Below are 18,638 nucleotides of genomic sequence, written 5' to 3'. Positions count from 1 at the left end.
GATATATATTATATATAATGTGCATTATTTTTAAATTGTATGTTACTTAACCAATGAAAGCCAAGATATTTCAACAAATACAACACGAACACGAAAGTATTTATTATTGGTCCATATAGACCGGCTTAATATAAAACCTTAAAACCGCGTTTATCAAACTGCGGCTGCATATCCTGAAGTCTCTGCTTTCATTAATATCACAGTCACAACAGCAAACAGCACAACACCGGGCACAGTCGTAGTATGTGATAGTGTAGTTCCCACTACTAGACTCTTTTTTAAAGAGGTAGCTGAGAGGTAGGGTGTGTTTATCTATTAATCCAAAAAAAGAGAAGCATCATCTGTAGAAGGATTTTTTTATCTTTTAAATATTAGACTTTTAGTATTATCATGGTTTTATTTATATAAAAGACATAATTATAATATTTCATACCTACTTCTTCTTTGAGCACTTACTGGATCATCTAATAAAGTAAATAGTTTAATTTAAACATTTTTTTTTATATTTTAATAGTGCTGCCATGATTTGTGAACAATCAAGGTATAATCGTATAATATAATGCGAATTGACAAAAAACTTAAAAAAAAGATATTTTAATTTGCCGTATAACTTTATGTATTACAGACTTTGAAACATCTAAATCGATTCATTTTTATTAAATTCCGACTTGAAAAGTAAATGCAGCGGTTAACCTTAAAATCGTCCATAATGTTTGGAAGCTTTCTCGTTTTGAAACGAAGCTTACAACTGTCATAAAAGCATAAGAAAATCGTTAGAGATAGCAAATATCAATAAGGACCCGTCAGTGTCAAATTTCATAAAATCACAAATGGAAAGTACAAAAAAACAAATGAACTTTATTAATTTAATTGATTTAATGTGCTTGTAAAAAGTAGTTACTTATATAAAATGTTTAAATGTTACAGTTTGAAGTTACGATTAAAAATAAATTAAATAAATGACGCACTTTTTTTACATTAACTAAGCAATCAATTTGCAGCACAAATATTCTTAAATAACATAATGTAAATATAAATAAGTGCTTTATTTTTAATGAAAATGCCAAAAAAACTAGTCTTCTTAATTATAATTGCTTTGATATCACTGTTAATATGGATATACCATACTTCAAATTTCGATTATAACAGTTCAGTTCTCGTCTTAAAACAAAACAATTATTTCCGAAGTACTCTTATACAACCATCTAATACCTCCTGTAATCGTAAGTAAATTATCTAAGATGATATTTTATTATTAAAATGCCAATAGTCGTTTGGTATTTTTTTTAATTTGTAGCAATTTAATAAAACTTCTGTATATTCTGAAATTGTATTTGTTGTTATTTAAAGTTGTACATTATTTTAGTATTAACATAAAAAATTATTTTCTAATTTTCAGGAAATCCATTTCTAGTGATTATTATTACTTCATATGTAGGACATGTTGAACTCCGAAGTGCCCACAGGCGAGCTATGCCTCCAGATTATTTAGCATCACTAAGAGTTACAAGAATATTTTTGCTAGCAAAAATACCGACAAATGAAAGGTAATCAAGTATAAAGTTTGCATATAGGAAGAAATATTATTTTAGGATTATCTTTATGTAGTAAATAATGATTTTATTTAATAATACCATAAAATTAAATTAATTAAATAAAACCATATTGTAATAGTCAAAATTTATTTCAGATATATAACACAAGAGGCCATCAATGATGAAAATAATACATATGGTGATATACTCCAAGGTTCTTTCTTCGAAAACTACAGAAATCTTACACATAAACATCTCATGGGACTAGAGTGGGCCTCTAGTATATGCAAGAATGCTTCATTTATATTAAAAGTTGATGATGATACAGTTTTCAACTTCAATCGAACATATAACTTCCTTAAAAAACTACCAAAAGGAGATAAAAATTTATTAATGGGGTATGTCTTAAACAACACTCTACCAAGAAGAAATAAACAAAATAAATGGTATGTCACATTTGAAGAATATAACAGGAATATTTATCCGCCATATTTGTCTGGCTGGTACTACATTATAAGCCCAAAAATTGCATCTGTAATGTGTGAAGAAGCCATGTACAATACATATTTTTGGATAGATGACATCTTTGTTACTGGGCTACTTTCTGAATCTCTTGGGTTAAAATTAAAGGAACTTCCTAAAAACTTCTGGTTGGAGTATTATGAACTACTTGAATGTTGCCTTCGAGACATGGTAACAAAATCTATGAAGTGTGACTATGTCGTTGGCCCTAATGGTGGAAGAAACAATCTGATTGTGGAATTCAATGAAGCTTACAATAACTGTCAGGCGAGAAATTGTACACAGAGACCGAAAGATCATGATCTGAAAACTGATTGTATTGTGGGTAAAGAGAGAGCAATTTTTAGTGACGGACAAGCAGAAGTACACCATATTAACTTGTAGATACACAGAAATTTTATGATAACATTTTTAAAATAGAATAAAAAATAACGAATGAGAAAATTCTACTCCTCTTACAGAGCCATATATAGTGGTCTTAATTAATGGCTTAGTAGAATCATAATTAACCAGAGATATGCTTTTTACAAACATTTAGCTATCTAAATTCAATTTAATAATCAAGTCTCTATTTTTCCAAGTATTCAAAAGAACAACTTATCAGGTTTTAAATAATATCTACTATATGTAAATTTTTGCATTTTTATCTTATTTAGAAATTATAATCAATTTTACAGTAAGTATAGAAAAAAAAAATATTGTTTAGTATGTACTTGTTATATTATCTCAATTAGTGTAACATTAGTTTCAACTTTTAAAATAAGACAACTATAATAGTTTAAAATAGGTAGAAATTTGATGCTTTGAATATTTAATAATTTCTGGGATTACCCAAACATAGTTATAGTAACCTCAGGTCCATGGACTGTCTTCAAAGTTTATTTTTACTCTATTGTCATAAGCATTCCAGAATTTAATTCTTAGCTTTAAAGGTTGTATTAGTTTAATAGTTGATACAATTAATTAAAAAAGGTTACTTGTAGAATAGAAAAATAATATATTTTAATTCAATTTTACTAATATATTTCAGATTTTGAACTAGAGTAATTGTATAATATGGCACTACATGTCAAAAATCAGACTCATGTATGAATTTTTCTGATTTTAATAGATTAAATTACATAAGAGATATAACTACTAAAAATTGTTAAATACAACATATTAAACTATATGTCAACAGATTAATATATAACAGTCAGTCTGTCAATAAACAATTGAACATTAAACCAGTCAACACAAAAGTGCTTTTATTTTGATTCTAAATAATAATTGTCCTACATTGCAAATACATTACCATCAAGACTCGCACCAGGCATTGGTGACTGAGCTACCGTTAACAACGCAATCCTTAAAACCTTTCATTATGTAAGAAGATTGAAACCATTTGATTTCATCAGTCGACTCTATACTATTAAAATTGTGCCCAGAATCATCACTATTTATGTTAAGGTTATCTAAGTTTTTACTGATAACATCACCAAATACTTGAAACTTATTACAACATGATATATTTTCGGGATTCTGTGCTTTAAAATCTAAAACAATAACTTTACAACTTCTGGGTAATTTGTATCCGTTAACAAATACAAAACTGTCACTGCAAACAATATCTTGATTGCATAAAGGATTTTTTTTTAAGAACACATACATGTTGGTCGGAGATATTGAATTAAAGAAAACTTCACTTAACTTCTCTGATGTCACTAAATTTCTGAAACAAATTAAATATTTAATAAAATGGTACTTGTAAAAAAATACAAATCACAGAATTGCTTATACTGCAGTAAAAACAATTACACTTACTTGAAAACAGTTCTTTGTATTTTCTGATCACTTGCAATATTGCTTGAATGGCATTGTGGCATGTGACAACTAGTTGGCAGAATAAGGCGGTATACTTCTTTGCAAGTAATAGGTGTTGAACCTAAGGCTATGCAAATCTCTTCAGGTACACTTGCACCACTAATTTCTTTTAAAAGACTCTAAAATAATAAAACAATTATACTTTGACCTTATGTAAATACTATAGCGTTAGTCCATCGTTGTTAGTACAAAAAAAAGTACTGAAGAGAAGACCCCTCTTTTACCTTAATAATAAAATCAAGGTTATCCAAAGCTGCAGACGCTGTACGAAAATGCCTTTCAGACTGAAAGCCTTCCTTTATATTTTCACAAGCCTTTCGTTTATTTACAATTTCTTTTAACCACTGATAAGTATAAGGAATTTGAAGTCTTTGATATGCTAAAAATTTTATAATTTCTACTACAATATGTCCACAGGATATAGACGTTAATTGATCCCCTATGTTCAAATCAATTTTAATATAGTTTTTTACTGTACTCATATTTATTATTAAATATATCCTCCTGAAAGTGTTCAGAGTACTTGTCCTCGAATATTTTTATAATTTATTTTAAAATATAACCGACAACCGGTGCTGCTAGAATAAAAAACCTTCAAAGCCAAACTTCAAAAGTTCAAAGCGCTAATAGACAATAGTGATGAAAAAGGCGCTTGATTCGAGTATTCTATTTAAAAATGTTACTTTGAAAAATTTAATATTATTATTATTCATAAATATTAGTTTATTCACTAATGAAATTAGCTATCACATTTAACGCTAAAAGATGGCTAAAAAATGGAAACGCTATTCGACAAGGGATAATGTATCGTTTGGCAGCACTGCCGACAATATATTGACTTAAAATAAATATTCTTGGCCAATGAAGTTTTATAAATGTTTTTATGTGGTATTAGATGCTATGTTTTTTTATTTATTTTAGTGTTTTAAGTTATACTTTTTCTTTCACACGACAGCATTTTAGTTTTTTAATGTTGCTGGTCACGCTCGTCCCTTTGATTACCGCAAGGCTTAGTAAAATGCCCAATTAAAACGTTTTTAAGTTTTCAGTTTACGATCGCTATAAGTAGCATACCAGCTTCTTGTAAAGTGTACAATATCAATAATTGTTGTAATTATAATTATGATTACATCTGTCGGGTATTGATAAATTTATATAAATACATTTTTATTTTATTTTTCTCTCTGACTTGCTTCTGCAACTTATCCTTATGAAGGAAAAACAGAAACTTAGCAGAAATGAATTCGAGACATTCAAGTAAAATTTTTGGATAAAATATTATTTAATTCACAACATAATAAAGCTTCTATAAATAAATGACATAATTTAAAGGAAAGTTAAAATAATAAGTTCAAGTTCTGTCTGTCGACTCATATTACATATAAAACAAATAGTTTCAAATAAATCTTTGGCAAAAATCTTGAAATCATAATCCAGTCATTACAGATTATAATACGAGCTAATAATTCTGGCTTAATTAAGCTGAAGCAGAAATAACACAAATTATAACGTTCCATATTAGAATGATGTGTCAGTTTATTTTTTGAGCTGAATATTATTGCATGACATATTGTCTTAAAATTCTATATTTATATCAAAAAAGTAAATACATCGATAATTTATCATTAGAAAATGTATCGTATACAAAATTTATTAAAAATATTAAATCAGAAATTGAGTTATTCAATTTCAAGCCAACGTTTCTTCGCGAAGGAAGTGCGTTTCGGTCCAGATGTAAGGGCTCTTATGTTACAAGGGGTTGATATTCTAGCCGATGCAGTGGCAGTCACATTAGGTCCAAAAGGAAGAAATGTAATTTTAGAGCAAGCATTTGGACCGCCAAAAATAACAAAAGACGGAGTTACCGTTGCAAAGGGAATCGAACTTAAAGACAGATTTCAAAATATTGGTGCAAAGCTTGTTCAAAATGTTGCGAATAAGACTAATGAAGAAGCTGGGGACGGAACAACAACAGCAACAATTTTAGCTAGAGCTATAGCAAGAGAAGGTTTTGACAGTATTTCGAAAGGTGCTAATCCTATTGAAATTAGAAAAGGTGTTATGTTGGCAGTCGAGACCGTAACGGCACATTTAAGGAAAATATCTAAACCTATTAAACTTGCAGAAGAAATTGAACAAGTAGCTACAATTTCTGCTAATGGTGACAAGAGCATAGGAAAACTTATAGCAGATGCAATGAATAGAGTTGGTAAAGATGGAATTATAACTGTAAAAGATGGAAAAACATTATACGACGAAATGGAAGTAGTAGAAGGTATACAAATTGAGAAAGGTTATGTGTCTCCCTATTTTATAAACTCAAAAAAGGGCCCTAAAGTAGAATATAATGACGCTTTAATTCTCTACTCGGACAAGAAGATTTTTACAGCCAGCCAAATTGTCCCAGCCTTAGAAATTGCGAACACTCATAAGAAACCATTAATTATTATAGCAGAAGATTATGAGGGCGAACCTTTATCAGTATTAGTAGTAAATAAATTAAAAATTGGCTTGCAAGTGGCCGCTATTAAAGCGCCAAGTTTTGGTGAATATAGAAAAAACACATTAATTGATCTTGCTATCGCCACTGGTGGTGTGATTTTTGAAGATAATGAAAATTTAATACGACTGGAAGACTGTCAACTTGAAAGTCTTGGAAGAGTTGATGAAGTAATAATAACAAAAGATTCTACGCTTCTATTAAATGGAAAAGGAGATAAAAAGGAAATAGAAGAACGAATTGAATTATTGCGATCTGAATATGACGAAACTACAAAAGAATTTGATAGGCAGAGAATATTGGATCGAATTTCAAGGCTAAAAAGTAGAGTTTGCATTTTACGTATTGGAGGATGTAGTGAGGTAGAAGTAAATGAAAAAAAAGATCGAGTAAATGATGCTCTCAATGCAACTCGAGCGGCAATAGCTGAAGGAATTGTCCCTGGGGGCGGCGCAGCTCTAGTTCGTTGTATACCAGAACTAGCAAACTTAAAACCACCTAATTCTGATCAAGCAATTGGAATAAATATAATTAAAAAGGCGTTACGTACTCCATGTTTAACAATTGCAAGTAATGCTGGTTGTGACGGTTCTGTCGTAGTATCAAAAGTTGAAAGTATGACTTTGAACTACGGATACGATGTACTTAATAATGAGTACGTCGATATGATTGAAAGAGGTATTATAGACCCAACAAAAGTAGTCAGAAGTGCATTGACTGATGCCAGTGGGGTAGCATCTCTATTGACTACTGCTGAAGCGGCGATTTGTGATTTGTCATCAGAAAAAGATAGTCCAAGTCTTGGACGTGAGAGTGCGGGTGTTACAATATATTAATATTATGTAGCAAGCCATATACGATTTTTTAGTACAATATTATGGTATGTTTAGCGAAAGGCGAGGTAGCTGTTATTGTTAAAATTGTTAATGTAACTGTTTCTAAGTAATTTAATAAATAAATTGAGTAAAATTGTTAACGTTTCGTAAATTTTCGTGAATAATAAATAAACACTACTTGAAACTATTTCACGAATCATAAACAGCAATTCCTTTCGTTCTTTGATAACAATAAGATTTTGAAGAAACAATATTTTGTTGATTATGAATATTTAAAGCACAAATCAGTAGTTTTCTGACGTTTACAATTGAAAATTACGTTGAAACTGTTCAAAAAAAAGTATGTAACTGATTTTTTTAAATAATACCGTTGCCTTCAATGATATTTTAATGGACTACTAGTCTACTAAAACATCATTGATTGCCTTTTCCATAAGGAAATGTTACAATAAAAAAAAATATAATTCATATGACATGACACTGACATTTGACAATTGAAACTTGACGGTGATAACGAAATAAGGCGCGAAATCGTCTACTAAGCATTTTAATAAAATAATATTTATTAACAAATTTATATTTTTATAATGATTACTAACACTGACTCGGTATTATAAATAAAAAATATGTAGGCCAAAACACTTTTATTAATAAGCATTTGTTGTTTGTTACTTCGTTTTAAATATTTCTATCCTAAGTGACTATTCGTATGTGAAACGTAGACACATTTTACAATGACTGAAATTTTTAATTTAAATGGGGATCCTTCTGGTGAGAATTATTTAGAAACAGACATGAATACCGAAAGCCGAATAAGCAAGTCCCCTACCTTTAACTATGACGAAGAAGTCTTTCATGTAACAAAAAAACGTATTCAAACATTTTACGATAGTGATAGCGACTTAGACAAGGAAAATGAGGAAGTTGACAAAATAGTCAACACATCAACAAAAACTACGGAACAACCTCTTAATAAAGAAGAAAGTATAAGCCATCATAATACGAAAAGATCGAGAATCAAAAGTATCCAAAACTCTGAAAGTGATAGTGAAAATTCTTCCGAAGAACTTGATCATAATGAAAAACCTAAACAGTATGAATCAATCAGAACGGAAAATAAAAAGAAAACCCTCAAAGATAAATTCAAAACTTTAATTTCCTCAAAATCTAAAGACACAGATATAACGCCTCATTTGAGTTTAAATGACACTGATGATGTAAGTGATGATGAGTATAGCATTGAAATAAAACAAGTAAGTTTGATTTTATAGTTAATCGTACAGTTTCATGCAAGTAATAAATTATTTTTAAAATATACTTAAAGTTAGTCTAAAGAAGTATCTAGTGGGAAGTGAATATGTTATTAATCTAGCTAGGCTACAGCTACAGCATCAAATATACATTAAATTTGTTTCTATTGCATTATATTTAATAGAATATTTCTAGATTTTCAGATTTTCGTTTATTATTTTAATGTATAAAAGCCACATTTGTAAATTGTTCTTTGTATATATATAGATGCTAGAGACTAAAGAGTCTATTATATTTGTAGATATTGAAAACATCTGTTACCACAATGAAATCCATCTGTGACCCTGATACATCTGATGAAGATAGTGACAGAGAAGAAAAAACAATAAAGAAGACTCATAAGTCCAAAAAAGTAAAATCTACATCACCAAAACCACTCAGGGTAATGTAAAAATCAAAACATTATTACAAATTATTTGTTTATAAAGTGTGTTTCATCCTCCCATAGTTGGTTTAGCAGCCAACTTCAAAACATTTGAACATTGTTAGTAGGTGTGCTATTTTCCTTAAATTGTTTCAATGTATTTTTATATGAAGTCATAAAAGAATGAGTATATGTAAATATTTTTAATCTCTTTTTTGGCTATAAAAGGCACTTTAATTTTATGTAACAATGATTTATAAGTCACTTTCCTTTCTTCTTTTGTAGATCTTTAAAGATGCTAGTTAAATAAACCATGTTTAAAACAAACATAATTCAGTTCATATAACAGTGTAATTTTAAAAATAAATAGATATATATTACTTAATATTAAATATATATCTTTCTAGATGACTGCAAAACAAGCCATGGAAAATATGCAGAAAATAAAGAGTGAATCAAATAGAATGTTAAGAGAGAAGGAGGTGTCGTTGCCCTATCACAGGCCAAAGGCTTTATCTCTTAAAGATATTATGAGCAGAAGAAAGCTTGCAGTTACATCCGATGGAAAGGCAATGCCTATTAAAATGAATGGTGAACAATTAAAACAATATGCGTAAGTATATTTTAAAAATACAAAAGTAAAAGTAACTCTTCTTATTTTGAAGAGAAGCTTACTTTAGCCATTATTATTCCACTATTATATTGCTCCAGTGCAGGCTGGGGATACATAATTAGCAGAATATCACCCACATTTCTGGATAAGACCATTTAGTAATGTTCATCATAAATGTCATAATTATTGACATCCATTTTGTTTATACAGAGGAAAATCAACCTGTTAATGTCGTAGATTTTTGTACCTATGAATTTGAATAAACTTTAAAAAATTAACCTGTAGCCTTGTTTTTCTCTGTGCAAATTATCCATTTGTCTTTTGTAATGTGTGATTAAAATGTTTTCAAATATATTTCATTGATTTTCATGGCTACACTTATGTATGTATATTGTAGATTTATGGAACTTATATAATATGGCCTATTAAATGTGTTCAAACTAATATAAAATGTATTTTTTATTTAATTATAGTACCCAAATATATTTATTTAAAAGCAATTTGACCTTTATTACCTTTGTTATATTTCAGTATGATGTTAGAACAAAGACAAAAAGAAGTTATAGAATTGTGTAAAAGTGACACAGAAGATGAGGAGAATGATCAAGAGATTGAAACAGTTAAAAATGTAGTTGAGTCTGATTGTGAGAATAAAATAGAACTCACAAATAACCTGCAGAATATTATTGATGAAAAAGATATAAATAACATTGATAGTAAGGAAGAAAACAGCAAAGATAATAGCAATCAGATTAATTCATCAGTTAATGTAAATGTTCAAGAAAATGTTGATGAGAATCATTCTCAAAATAATGATGAAATGGAAGTAGATGAAATTACAGAAGTTAGACATAGTTCAATAGATAAATTGAATACATCAATTGAAGAAGACATAAATATGTGTGTAGGCACGACAAATGAAAAAGAGGATTTTCAACAAAATGAAATTACTACAGACAGCATAGCTATTGCACAAAATGAAAGTCAAACTTTGGCTTTACATTTTGACTCTGAAAAAGTTAATAGTTTCGATCCTAAAGAATCTAATACAGTAGATACCAATGAAACTGATGGAAATAATATTAGCAGCAAGAATAATGATTCCTTCGATGATGAATTGAATTATGAAGAATTAGATACATTTGTTAAAAAGGCCGAAATGTTAAATAGTAAGTATTTATTTTTAAAAATTTTATAACAAATAGCTTCATACGTCGCGAGTTTAACCACGACAATTTAAAAATATATAAGTAAATTTTAGCCTCAGCCTGAATATGACTATTTAAATGGTTGAATTGAATTAAATTGAAGACTAGGCAAAGTAGAGGACGAATTAACAGGAATAAAGCCAATCAATTCCCGATTATATGCCATATAATTTGAGCTATTCATAGATAATCTTTCAGTCAGATCATTGCCTGTTATATATACTTATTTTTGAAAGTTTATCTAAATATACATTTAATTTTTTTACAGATATTAACAAAAAAGCAGAAGACATATTAGATATTAATATTACTATAAATACTACGCCAAAATTGGATGGTTGTCCAGGTTCCCTTATAAATTTGGATGATAGTGATGCTTCAGAACCGCATAGACTAAGTGGTGTAGAGATTCTGAAGGAAAGATTCACATACTTCGCTAAACTCAACTCTCTGGAAGAAAAGGAAAAAGATAGAGAAAAGAAGTGAGTAAATGATCTAGTACTTCCTATGCATTTTATATTATTATTAAAGTTTGCCAATCAATTTAAGTAGTATGTTCTTGTCTTGTTGTCGTAATATAATTTGATACATTTTTCTTGTTTAACGTTTATGATTAGATACAAACCAGGAACTCAGCATTTAAAACTAAAACAAGAGTTAGAACAGCAAATATCTGAACAGAGGGCAAGTGAATGGGAGAAGCGTATTGAAGAAGAAAAACAACTGAAATCTGAAGCAGACGGGAATTTGTCAGATGAAGATATCGAAAAAATGGAGGCTAAACTAGAAGCTATTGATGCCGATCATAAATCTGATATTGAAAGTTCTGAAAGTGAAGAAGAACCAATTGAAGATGATGTGATTTTAGAAGACAAACCAAAGAAACGTAATCCTATGGTTGATGATGAAGCAGAAGAATCGGATTGTGATGATGTGATTAGTGATAAAGAAACATCCAATGCTGAGCTTGAAAATAAGGAAACAGATTGTGATGCAGATTTGGAAGACTGTGATGATGAATCAAGTGATAGTTCAGAATCAGATGAAGAAATTGAACTTAAGCCTAAAAAAGGCCGCATATTGAAAGCATTTGAAGATTCAGATGACGAATCTGCTTCAAATAATCAGCAATCTGCAATAAATTACGAGGAAAATAATGCTTCATTTAAAGTATCTCAAACTATAGACGACAACGAAGTTATCAAAGAGACCCAAGGTATTATAAGATTTATATTTACATTTTTTATACATACATATATCAACTAAGATTTTACTAATTCATTATTGATAAAATGTAAAAATTTAATTTTATTGACACTAAGTGATGTATCAGGTCGTCTGGAAAGTTGCTAGCGAAATCCTCTACTTTACTTATTTGTTACGGTTTTAAAACAACAAAAACCTATCCCTTCAACCCAATATTTCAATTTTAAGATTTCATTCTCAATCTCCCTACCCTAAATAAACAAATACATTTAAAGCATTTGGTAAATAGAAAAATAAATATCGTAACACTTACTCTCAGAAGTCTCGTACATCTTACTTATTATTGTTATAATATTGATAGTTTTACAGTTGACAACTACAAAAGTTAATTGAAAACTACTAAATTGTACACAATTTAATCGTGTAACATTACATTATAAAAAATATGTCTGTTTTAATATTTATAATCTATATTCAAGACAATTAATCAATTCAAGGTAGGTTTGAAAAATGAGAAATTAAACTATGTGTTTCATTTACAGATGACGATTTGCAATTGGCTCAAGCAAATAAATCATCGGATGACTTATTTTCGACTCAAGAATCCAATAACCTAGCATTATCCACATTAAATAGAAACAATGAAGATAATATGAGTTCTGATTTGGGCACTCAATCATTTTCAATTATGAATTCTGTTGGGACTAAACATCAAGCATTGGATCTAAATTCGCCTGATAAGATCTCTGTTGTTTGTGAATCGCAAGAGGATGTAAGCATAATTTTAAAATAATAAAAAAAAAACATAATTATTATCATTTATTCAAAAAATATTTAATAAATTATAATATAATTCAGTTTTTAAACAGTCTGTTACCCTAAGCATGATATATATAAAATTGTAGTGAGTAAGCTTGTCTAACGCAATAATTGTACACAGAAAAATATATTCAGATCAACTGCTTTTTATTATTTTTCAACTAAGGTTATTTACTTAGCTTATGTAATTACCATGATATCCTGAAATAAATATAATATAATGCAAAATCAGTAAATGCAAACTTAGATTTGTTAAAAAAAAATGTGTGATAAGTTTACTAAAAATTCAGTTGTTGTGTCTGATGCTATTTAATAATAAATAATACTAATTATACTAAAAAAACTAATATTTTAATTTCAGGTGAATTTGGATCACATTGTTGGAATGTGCTCTGGAAGCTTTTCCCAAAATCTCGTGAGCTTACCAAATCCACCTCCTCTATCACAGTCTCAAGAAATCGGGGATGATATAGTGAATTTATGTACCGGGAAATTTTATGATAATCCATTTGTATCCCAAATTGATAAGGAAAATATTGATGAAGAAAACAAAAAATCTGTTCCTAATGAAAATGATCAATCCCAAGAAATTAGTGATGATGTAGCAGCTCTTTGTACCGGAAAATTTTACGATAATCCAATGGTATCACAAAATACTGGCAATGACAAAATGATCAGTAATGAAGTGACTGAAACTTCTGAACAAAGAGGAACAAAAGAAACAACCATCTTAAATTCAATACTTGATGAACTAGATGAACCAGAATTAGATATTCCTAAACAAAATAAGTATTTCTATAATAGCCAACCCAAGAATAAAATCAGTATTGATAATAGTCAATTGAAAAAGAAATTCGTTATAGACTCTGATGATGAAAATATCGAAATGCCTGTCAAAAAAATTAAAAAGTTGAAGAAACGAAAAGCTGAGGCGAGGGCACTTCAAATTTCAGGTAAAGTATATCAGAAATATTTATTTCTCAGCAACATAGAATTAGTCATTTATGTACATTAAATATTAGTGATAAATAAAGGAGGGTCAGAGCGTTTTCACATTATCCGATCCGATGACGGTGTCGGAAGACGATAGCTGACGGCCGATAGCTGACACCATGTGCGATTTTCACATTTCCGATAAAATCGTTCCGATTTGGCCATTTGCTCCATATCTTGCGGGCAGGTCATCATAGCAAAATACAATAGAAAACTTTATTTGCTGTGTTTATTATATTTGAGACGCAAAAAAAGATCTGTAGAAAGAAAGTGTTGATACATCCCATTGTGGAAGCTAGATATTCAGAGGGAGCATTTGATACTCGTTTTAGCAAGCTACAAACCGCACATAAAACAAAAACGCAAAATGGCCACAAACATAGACAATTTAAATGCACGTATGTGCTATACGTCTATACTTACAAACAATATCGTCCGACAGGTGGTGCCGCCAGCACATCGGTGTCGGCTCCGATATTCGATATCGGATTAGACTATATGAAAGACAGATACATCTTTCACACATTTTGCTTACTCCGATATCGGATCGGATAATGTTAAAACGCTCTAACATAGTTGATTAATGCAAATAGCATAAATAAAGTACTTCATAAAGTTCACAATAATTATAAACGACAATATTTTGACTGAATGAATCTTGCAGATGATGAAGAAGATCCTGAAGAGGACCAAGATGATTTTGAGTCAGAAAACGAGGAAGAAGATAGAATTGTGGAATATGATTCAGAAGAAAATGAGGTACAGTAAAATTAACAATAACTTTCTTTTTATATACATAGAACATATAATTTAATTTGAAAATAAATAATTATAGGTAGAGGTCCGAGTAAAACCTCTCAAGAAGAAACGAGTTGGCGAGTTTTTTGAAAATGAAGCAGAATTAACTTCTGAAGATGAATGGGTTGGGTCGGGCGATGAAGATGAGAGGGGGCTGGACCGCATGGAGCGGGAGGAAGGAGATGACGACAAGTTCCACCAAGGCCAGCTGCAGAGGCAGCTTGGTCAGATTCATATGTAAGTATACTATACTTATATACAATAAATCTTTATGAATTGTTAAGTAATTCGTTGTAAATATATATCAAGCTAATAATTGAATTTTAAAAGGTGCTTGTAAGGGCTTTTGTTGTATGTTAATGTATGTTTTAAATTTTTGAAAAACATGGATATTTAATTTTAATTCAGTCAGTCAGTTAATATGATGTTTTTATGTAAAATGTATGTTACATTATACACAAATATGTAATTGTTTGCTTGTTTTTGCTCATATTTTTTACATTTTCACGATTGAGTTGATAATTGTACAATATGCAACCGGTGGTACTGGTACTGTTATTCTACCATCAACAGACCATAATATGTAGCGCAGGAGTTGTATCAAATAAATATCGACAAAAGTTGATATGTAAATATTATGTAATTATTTTATTTTGTACAGGCGTGAAGTTCTTGATCAAGATAAACGCGAAGTGAGATTATTGCAAGAATTGCTGTTTGAAGATGGCGATTTAGGCGATGGACATCGACAGCGCAAATTCCGATGGAAAAATGCAGGTAAAGTTGATAGATGATATATGACATACTCTTATTATTTTACCAAAGAAGTAGCCTGTAAATTTCCCACTGCCACCCTCCTTTTGTATATAGTGAGTTTGAAACACAATCTTCTATATTATCCAAATTCAAAAACAAGTTAAGTGGCCTTGAGCCCGCTATATTCGGTATAGATTCCCGTGAACTAAATTAAAAAGCATACTTGTGCTATTTATGTTGGTAATTAAACATGAATTATATAAATATTTTCTGACATATGTATAGAATATGTTGTTTTTTTATATTTTATTAATGAATTTCAGACGGTGAAATGGAACCCAGTGCGAATCCTGACGAATTTGCTGACACTCAAGAAGACGAATTCGAGTCTGAAGAGCAATGGAGGAAACAGAGACACGAAAGGGAAATGTTCTTAAGAAATATGGTCAGTATTATAGATTTTTTTTAAAACTGTTTATCAAGAGAAGATTTATACTAAGTAATTGTGTGATATAATGTTAGCTAGTTTGGGGATTTCTAAAGCAGATTACACAAGAAAATAATCAAAGTTATCATATTTACTATACATTTACAATACCTATACCTTAGAATACCTTATACCAACATCGTTGAACAGTCTACCTTACAATTTCAAACGGGAAATAAATGTAAAAAACATTAAGATAAATACCCTGTATATTTTGCAAATATAAAATAATTACTACAATTTATGGAACTATACTAAACAATGCTGTTCTAAGCCAGTTGATGAATAGTCACTGCGACAATCCATTTATCACTGTTTCATGGAAAAATACAAACAACTAATTATAACATTATGTATTTGCTATGTACCTGTTTTTTTGTTTCTTTTATATTTTTATCTTGTTATTATTGTATAGTTTTATGTCTATAAGTGTTGACAACAAATACCGATGTATGGATGAATCCAATAGTTTTTTTACATAATTATTAATAAGTATATATGCAGAACATGAAATAAAATGTATGTGTAATAAATAAATAATTATTTAAAAAATAATTAAATAAATAATACAATTGTTATGTATATAAATAAATAATACAAAATAATTTTTGTTAACCACTGGTTTGCGGGTGGGTTGACCTCCATTTTAAAACAATTTCTTTATAAAATAATGAAACACGACCCATTACAAATATACCACTCCATTTCGGTATTACCGTTAGTGATCATGTTTAAGAATGTGTTGGAGTTGCTCTACAACCTGCAAACTAAGGATGCCTATATTTTTTTACATTGCTCTATATAAACAGTAACTCTATATTCAGCATAACCCTGATTCTTGAAGACATACTTCATTGGTATTTTTTTAAGATTTAATAAAATACCCTGTTTTACAATTAATTTTAATTTATCGTTTACAGCAAGAAAAAGATCAAGAAAATCTCGATACAAGCATAAACAGAACAACAATCATTAAAGCGAACCTGAATTCTCGAAGTATGTCGACTTTGTTATCTGAAACGAAGTCAAACTTGGTTGAAAAGGTGGACGCTATTATACCTGAGAAAAAAACGAATAAAGATATTCCTAGTCCAAAGAAGTCATTTACTATTTTCCAGGTATGTTTATTTACTTCATTCAATTTACAGAGAACGAGTAAGTTAGTTTTTAAAAACTAAATTTTATTTATTATCAGTATTTAATAAATGTAATCAGGAGGGACTGACTTGACTTTATTTAGTCTAAATTCTGTTTTAACAAAGAAAATAAAGATCTGGAAGAAGGCTGTAGGTGCATATATAGCATACTAGTTTTCGCTCTCTGCTTCGCCCGCTTATAAGTGTGGTAGGTGTTTCTGTGACCTTTTTTTGCTCCTGACAATTTTTATTCAAAAATTCATAATGATTGGTTGAGTAGTTAAATGTGAAAACGTGATAAACAACCAAACTTACTTTCGCATTAATAATATTAGTTAGTATTTTAAACCCGCTATAATAAGTGTTTCGAAAAATGTTGAATGTTTATCTTATTCTGCCGTTACGCTACAAATAACAGTTTTAGTTATCCAATTTATCAAAGTCAAATTTAATTATTTTTTAGCAAAACTATCATGGTTCTCTATTAACCCGTGGGCGAGGCGCGCTCGCTCGTCTCGCAGCTCTGGCCACACCACTGGCTACTGACAACGACGACGCGCCTAAAGTCATAGCTTCCTCCAATCGACGCAACTTTGTCTTCACAGCAGTCTCAAATGATGATGAAACTAAGGCAAGTGTACTGCTCCAATATACTACTGTATTAATCAGGACTGAGATTCCATAGGAGGAAAGCCTATACAGATTTACTCTTTCTGGCAAAACATACCATGTTATCAATAGTATGTTATAAAAAATCAGCATTTTAAAAATGTTTTTTTTTTTCAGGTAACAAAACGAAAGGCTGATACAGTTAATACACCAAGATTAATAAAGAAATTGAAGACTGAAGAAACAGCTAAGTATATTAAAAATAGTTTATTCGATCACTTGAAAACTTAAATAGCCAAATTCATACAACAAAACAATAACTGTTAATAAGTATTTATGTATAAGATATTAGTAAAATGACTTAATTTTATATAAATAGTTTAAGAAAAATATTATATTTTGACAAATAAAAAAATAAGTATATAAAACAATGGTGTATTATTTTTTTTTCACTCTAAAAATTTTTATATAATTAAAAAAAAATTCACCGAATCTAATAAGTGATCCGACGACGATCGTAATCTTAATTTACTATTAGGTATCTTACATATAAGTAAATTAAGAAAATTAATTATATTAGATACCTAGAGAGGTGACCTGGTCTACTACTATATACTAGTCTCTACTAGTAATATATATTTCTTCTATAGTAGACTTAACTATAAAAATATCTAGTATTTCGGTGTTTTTTTTTTAAGTCAAACTTAATTTATTTGATATGATTTAAGCTATTGTAGATGTTATAGCAACAGTCAGCATTATGAACCTGAATTGACCAATTAATATTGGGCTTATACCCTTTATAAAACTTGTTATATATACATATTGTATGCACATGAGCTTTATACTTTTAGAATTACACCCTAAAGAAAACCTAAATTAAACAAGAAAATCTTTGAACAATAATTGTCAGAAAAGTAAATTGAAATATAAATGAATGAAGAAGATTAGACAATAAAGTTGATTTAACAATTTACTTAATTCTTTTCTTTCTATACTTTTAATAAGATATAAACAAATTATTTGTGCATTGAAACTAATTCATGTCTTTAATAAGACTTACTTTGTAGATTTAATAATAT

General features: G+C 29.4%; 4 protein-coding genes across 4 annotated transcripts; 3 read left to right on the top strand and 1 right to left on the bottom strand.

The window, feature by feature from the left end:
• The first annotated feature begins 852 nt into the window (after positions 1–852).
• Positions 853–3,119, top strand: LOC125071036 (beta-1,3-galactosyltransferase 5-like). The gene is made up of 3 exons (XM_047681091.1): positions 853–1,223; positions 1,400–1,547; positions 1,691–3,119. Exons 1-3 carry the CDS (start codon positions 1,055–1,057, stop codon positions 2,439–2,441), a joined length of 1,068 nt encoding a protein of 355 aa, XP_047537047.1. The 5' UTR covers positions 853–1,054; the 3' UTR covers positions 2,442–3,119.
• Positions 3,120–3,131: 12 nt separating this feature from the next.
• Positions 3,132–4,481, bottom strand: LOC125071037. The gene is made up of 3 exons (XM_047681092.1): positions 4,145–4,481; positions 3,861–4,039; positions 3,132–3,768 (listed from the first exon to the last, which is right to left on the bottom strand). The coding sequence occupies exons 1-3, from the start codon at positions 4,400–4,402 to the stop codon at positions 3,354–3,356; spliced, it is 852 nt and encodes a 283-aa protein (XP_047537048.1). The 5' UTR covers positions 4,403–4,481; the 3' UTR covers positions 3,132–3,353.
• Positions 4,482–5,552: 1,071 nt separating this feature from the next.
• Positions 5,553–7,321, top strand: LOC125070872 (63 kDa chaperonin, mitochondrial-like). Its single transcript, XM_047680870.1, has one exon. The coding sequence runs from the start codon at positions 5,553–5,555 to the stop codon at positions 7,254–7,256; it is 1,704 nt and encodes a 567-aa protein (XP_047536826.1). The 3' UTR covers positions 7,257–7,321.
• Positions 7,322–7,773: 452 nt separating this feature from the next.
• LOC125070756 (claspin) lies at positions 7,774–17,911 on the top strand. Its single transcript, XM_047680711.1, has 15 exons — positions 7,774–8,509; positions 8,809–8,949; positions 9,339–9,544; positions 10,076–10,713; positions 11,021–11,234; positions 11,370–11,968; positions 12,501–12,730; positions 13,139–13,730; positions 14,435–14,529; positions 14,606–14,805; positions 15,230–15,345; positions 15,648–15,769; positions 16,732–16,929; positions 17,411–17,578; positions 17,734–17,911. Exons 1-15 carry the CDS (start codon positions 7,991–7,993, stop codon positions 17,845–17,847), a joined length of 4,152 nt encoding a protein of 1,383 aa, XP_047536667.1. The 5' UTR covers positions 7,774–7,990; the 3' UTR covers positions 17,848–17,911.
• The last annotated feature ends 727 nt before the right edge of the window (positions 17,912–18,638 follow it).

Source organism: Vanessa atalanta, chromosome 18 (assembly GCF_905147765.1).
Source record: "Vanessa atalanta chromosome 18, ilVanAtal1.2, whole genome shotgun sequence".
NCBI classification, from domain to species: domain Eukaryota; kingdom Metazoa; phylum Arthropoda; class Insecta; order Lepidoptera; family Nymphalidae; genus Vanessa; species Vanessa atalanta.
This window is presented reverse-complemented; position numbering and strand designations above follow the sequence as displayed.